Raw genomic sequence first — 6,000 nt, 5'->3', positions numbered from 1 at the left:
TTCTAGCACCTAGTATTGATTATTTTTAGATATTTTTTTTCCTGATATTTTCAAGAGGACATTAGATTGCATTCTGTCACAGAAGTGAAAAAACTAAGAGGGGAAGAAGCTTAATATTAGTTAACATTAGTTGCTGAAGAAAAACTGCTATATTAAACAATCATTGTACAATGGAAAAATAGCTGAAACTAAGTGTGCTTGTATAAAAAAATGGATAGAAAACTTAGTAATTTAATAGCCTGAAGGTAAAAGCAATTTGAAAACTGCTTGATTGGTGTTGCTATTTATCTAAACAGTCATTTGTAATAAGAAGCAAAGATGTCTGTTGACATAAGGATTACTCAAGAAGGCTAAGTAGAAATCAAATAAGCAGTTATAAAGTTGACTTTTGCAAATGGTTACATTGCCCTTGAGCATGATGAATTGTATCAAGTGGTATTTGTATATAAACAATATCACCTTAACAACGCTGTGTTTGGTAACTGTAATTTTCAGCTCTTAATCTATAGTCAGTAATTTCTGGTGCTTAGAAACCTTGAGTTTCTAAAGCAGTCCAATTTAGTTTTTAAGGGATTAAATATGTACTAGAATTTATTTTTTAAAAATAGATTTAAGCTTAGTAGTTGCTGGCTTTTTAAGTCTATATTTTCCAGGGTTTTTTTTAGCATTCCTACAGGTAAAAAATGGAACAAATATGAATGCAAGATTGGAGGAAGTGGAGTCTAAAATGATGAATAAAGAAATTGGTGCTATGGTTTAAGGCTTATTGATTAAGAACAGTACCTGAGGCTCATGTTGAAAAGTGAAATGTTTAGAGCTGGAAGAAAGCAGCTTTGGAAACAGAGCATTGGCAGAGTTCTAAAGGTAAGGAAAGCTGAACTTTGGATCACATCCAGGCTAGTAACTATGCAGCTGATTTAAAGGCTTGAATTAAAAAAAAAAAAAAAAAAAAAAAAAAAAAAAAAAAAAAAAAAAAGGAAAAAGAAAAAAAGTGTTTTTAAAATAGTTTAAGTAGGTGATATTAGTTTCATACAAAATTCTAATTTTGTAAAAATGGCTAAACTATTTGCTTTGCAGCAAAAAGTAGTATTTGGGATGAGCATTTGTCATGAGATGTAGTTTTATGTGTCACTGGTCTTATAAAGTTAGGTTTAGTTACATATGTTTTGAAAGATAGACTTGCCCAGGGAGATACTTTATGTACTTGACTATGTATGCTTAAATCTTATTTAGATTGTTGCAGTGGCCTGGTAACAGTACAATTTCACAAATGTTATCCTGCCACAAGTAAAGAATTTGTGGCTGGACCTGGCAACAAAACAGGGATGAGCTTTGCCACTAAGGAAGATTCAAGCGTAACTTTACTCTTAAAAACACATATAATGGGAATAAACTTTTGCATCCACTTCATAGCGCTGAGACACAATAGCATAATATAGAAGCCATTAAAAGTCTTAGATCAATTTATAAAGTTGGTGTTCTTGGTTTAACCTAACGTTGGTTGAAGTGACACAAACCATTCGAGGTGACTGCTTTAACTTTTGTAGGGTGTGTAAGCATATGTCTGCTTGTTAATGCTCAGGGTGCTTGGAAAGTGTAATAAAATAGTTTGCAGTTTACAGAAAAATCCAGTGCAACATTTGTGTAACATGAAACATCTTAATAGTTTAAAGGAGAGGCAGATGGCTATCGTGTTGGTTAAACACATTTCTGGTAAGACAGTAAATTGACAATTGAACTGGGTGATCTTTTTTTTTCTTTTTTTTTTTTTTTTTTTTTTTTTTTTTTACTCTTGAACTTCCAGTAAAGTTGAAGTGTTAATAAGCATTTGTAAGACTGATCTGAACATATGTGTATTCAGTAACACCTCTGACAGAATTTGTTGGATAGGCTGTATTTAGGAATAGGTTTCAACTTGTGCAGATAAGGCTTGCACACTAAATAACATTAATGCTAAATCTGAATATTGTAGCTTTTTAAGAAAGGTAATGCAGAAGGACTGTTATTTTTCCAGTTTATTGATTATGAGTCATAAAGTTATGGGACATCCTTCTTTCACAGAGCTCTGCCGCTACTTCACCAACTGCACTGTGCAATGGAGAAGTTGACAATAGTCAGAAACATTTTGTTTCTGAGGCTTTTGCATCAAAAGAAAGACCCCTGGTATCTGATCTTTTATTACTTTCTGCTTAATAAATATATTTATATGTACTCCACAGTAATCAGGAAACTCTCTTTTTTTTGAGTTTTAACCTATTTGTCTCTTCTGATTTTGGTATGATTGTTATGCTTAAGTGAGTATTAGCTTATTTAACATTTAAGAAACTTAAGAATCTTCCCTTTATTCTGGTTGAGAAGTAGATGTCTACCGAAATCAGTTTGCTGTGCTGAATTTTAGGTACAGTTAACTGGAATTATGTCTGAACAAAGCACTTGCAGTGAGATTTTTTGGTGTTTTGGTTTTACAACAGACATAATTTAGGTTTTGTGTAACTAAGCAAGTTACTTATTATATCTAGGATTGATAATCAAAAAGGACTTTTCAGTTAATTAGTTTAATTTAGGACTTGCATCTGTTGCGGGAGTGTATTACATGACTTTTCTTATCTGCTTATTTCTTTTTTTTAATGAATGCAGACTAAGGGAAAAAAAAAACAATAAAATGAAAAGTGATTGTGCCGCTGTTTTTAAAATGAAGAACTGAGGTAAAGCTGTGGTATATAATAACTTGGCTGGTCCTTCCAGGCATCTGAGTGAGAAGGCGTTTATTTCCTGTAAATGACAATCCACCTGGATCCTCCTATGGAAGAGACCGTTATAAAAGGCTTTGGTGTATGACCTGGATTAGAGGTGCTACAGGGTAGCCCTTAGGCTTTGTGTGAGAGGGCTACTGCACATACCAACAATTCCGCTCTTACAGAAAGAAAAGGCGGTTTAAGTTTTTTAGCAGTACTTCCATTTTCAAATCTTACTCCCGCAGTGTTCCCTTAGATAGTGTTTATTGGAATTACGTAAACTGCTTGTTTGTTCGTGGTGGTATTTTGGTATTCGGTGGTATTCTTTAGTGAATCCATCACCTTAGCAAGACTAAGGGGAGTTGTTAAGCATCCAAAAACTCTCAGTTGAATGTTGATGCAATATTTAATAGTACTGAACTTGGTTGTGAACAATTGGATTAACCAGAGTGAAAGGAGTTTCTTTCAAGGCCACCAGGAAGAGAATGGCTCTCATTTTGAACTGAAAACTGCATTTCATGTCAAAAGACAAAATATTTTATGTTACAGTTTATATCGATGTACAGCTGCACTAGTAGCTGTTAATTAAAAAGCCTTGAAGCTTCCCATTTATCCTTTCTGTTGGCTGTGAGAACAACAAATCGCAGTAACTAATACTCATTTGGGTGAGAACTGTGAGCTGAAATATTAAATGAGCATGATGCTGGAAAGAGTAGTTTTGTTACCATTGAATGTTAATGACATAGCAAGTGGAAACTATGCCTGACAGTAACAAATTTTAACATACAATACAATAGTGAGAGTTCTGAAAGCAAATGTTATCATTATTATTCTTCCAACTAATCAGATAATTCCAGATGTCTTATATGAGTAAAGGCAGATACAGAACAGTTTCTGAGGAATGAGGATTTAGTGGGCTTTCTGTTTTTCAGCTATAGTTCTAGTTTTATGCTTTAACTAACTCTCTCTAATTTATGAAATGGAAGAAGTAGTTTTTCATCATCAAGCAGCTCCTTGGATTATTTTCTTACTTTTAGCTCAAAAATCAACTCTTTAAGAGTCATGAACTCACAATAGTATTTTAGAGATGTTGTGAATCAGGATATTCAATAGAAAACTGAATGGAAATGTTTTTGATAGTAGTCATTGAAATATTTTCTCAGTCATGTCTTGAGAGAGTTGCCCCTTCCCAACTCTCTGCTGAAGAAATGCAGATGATTAGTGTGGCATGCTGACATCAGATCAAAAACCTACAGGCTGTTGAGAAAAAGAAGGCCTGTTTGTCTAAGTATTCACATTTGCTTGTAAGAATGTAGACACCACCTTGGTCTGATCTTCTCAAGGAGGGATAAATGAGAGGAAGCGCCCACAGCTTCTGTGAAGAATGTTGTCCTGACTCTTCAGTGTTCCTGAATTTTGAGTATGAAACTGGTGGTATTTTGAAAACGAGGTCTTGGCTGTAGTTTCTGGAAACATACACTGACCTCTTAAAAGTGAAACCCATTTTTTTGAAAAAACTGAGCTTAAGGCCTAAAGTGCTGAAACTGCTTTTGCTTTGGGAATAGCATTACTGATTCCATCAAATCATCTACATGTAAATACTGTCAGAAATGTCATGCTTAATGAATGGTTTGCTAGCCTTGAAAACTCTTGGTAACTTGGAATCAGCCTAAACACTTGATGAGCAGTAGGCTGTGTGTAACGCTGAATTCTCTAGACTCTTGAAATCTAGCTGTGAGTCAGAGTGAGGATGGTGAGAACCCTTCTCAGGCTGAGTTTTTTCTAGTTGACAGAACTGCTCCTTTGTATTTGTGTGCTTTTGGCTTTCAGGTTAACATTTATTTCCTCTTACATGTGGACAGTTCTCACCTTGCACAGTAAGCCTTGTTGAGGCCCTAGGTGGCAACGTTGGTGACTTCAGTATTGTCTTTTGGATGTGTAATAATCTGAAAGCAAGCAGATAAATAAAAATGTAAGCGTTCACCCTGTAGAAGCTCTGTTTTGGAATGATAAAGATGTCCACAAGTGGTTAATAATTAGAGGATCTTAGTTATAAATCAGCAAAGCACAATGGAGATTTAATCCCAACTGTTTTTTAGTGCAGGGATTGATATAAAACAAGGTCCAGCAGAACTGGTGTATATTTTCTGACACAAGGTGTCAAGTCGGCAAAGGTGGAGGAAAGTATTGAGTCATGGAATTAAATAGCCTATCAAAAGTAAAGGATGTGCTTGGGTCTTGCAAGCCATTTTTACCTTAAAGGAAGTGGAAGAAGACTTATCTCTTTTGAGATGTGAGCATTGTTTATCCAAGGGCAATGCAAATTTAGGGACATTGGATACTGTAGCAAGAATGCTATAGTGATTACCCAGCTCACCTTCTTATGCAGTGGTGACAAAAGTGGAATTTTTTTGTAAATGTTAATTATAAAGCCTTGAAGCTTCCCATTTATCCTTGCTGTTGACTGTGAGAACAACAAATCACAGTAACTAGGGCTAGGGTTGTAGAATTGTCTTCTGATGATTGTAGCAATGGATAAGCAGGAGTTTGTTATGGGGAAGAACTTTGGAGAGGATAAAAAGCTCTTAGAAATGGAAGATTATCAAGATATAGTAGCATGACAGAGAGGGCTTGTTATTGAATTGCACTGTAGAGACTATCAGGAAAAAAACACATGCAACTCCTGTTAATTTGAGAGAAATCAACCAGAACAATGCAAGTGCCATCCAAGGGTGACACATGAGCAATAGAAATGAAATGAATGCCATAGTCTGCATGCAACTACAGCTTAACTATCTAGTTAATAATTCCCTGTTTTCTGTTTATAGAAACTACTCATTAAAAGAATTTAAGTTAATTGGACTTTTAAAAATTTTGTGATATATTAATGAATGCTCTTCTTATTGAACTTAGACATCAAATGCTGCCTTGTTCTATGTGAACTGCCACATGCAATTCCTAATAGATATGCTGTAGGATTCAAGAGACTGAAATTTAAAGATTTGGGAACCATTAAAATGATTGAAACAAACATCAGGATAATGCTTGTAAGCATCAAGAAGGTGCTTATGACTTCAGCTTGTATTAATTGGTAAGTTGCAGGAGGAATGGAAGCTATGAATATTTCAATGGCCATCTGGAATTAGGTGCCGATAACTGCTTTAAGATGAATTCCTTGTTTTGCAATATATCTGGAGTTCTACCCTGGAAATAGAACTAAATTCAAAAGCAGGCAATGTCAATATAGTTTTGTTGAAATAAGAGC

General features: G+C 34.8%; 1 protein-coding gene across 2 annotated transcripts in view; it reads left to right on the top strand.

The window, feature by feature from the left end:
* The first annotated feature begins 795 nt into the window (after positions 1-795).
* Positions 796-6,000, top strand: part of DNAH5 (dynein axonemal heavy chain 5) — a 139,459-nt gene continuing 134,254 nt past the window's right edge. The window contains exon 1 of one of the 2 annotated variants that reach the window (XM_062567994.1): positions 796-864. In XM_062567994.1, coding sequence (XP_062423978.1) covers positions 808-864 — 57 coding nt within the window. In that variant the 5' untranslated portion in view covers positions 796-807. The remainder of the gene's footprint in view (positions 865-6,000) is intronic. The other variant, XM_062567993.1, reaches the window with a different exon arrangement.

The sequence above is a fragment of the Rhea pennata genome, chromosome 2, assembly GCF_028389875.1.
Source record: "Rhea pennata isolate bPtePen1 chromosome 2, bPtePen1.pri, whole genome shotgun sequence".
NCBI classification, from domain to species: Eukaryota; Metazoa; Chordata; class Aves; order Rheiformes; family Rheidae; genus Rhea; species Rhea pennata.
This window is presented reverse-complemented; position numbering and strand designations above follow the sequence as displayed.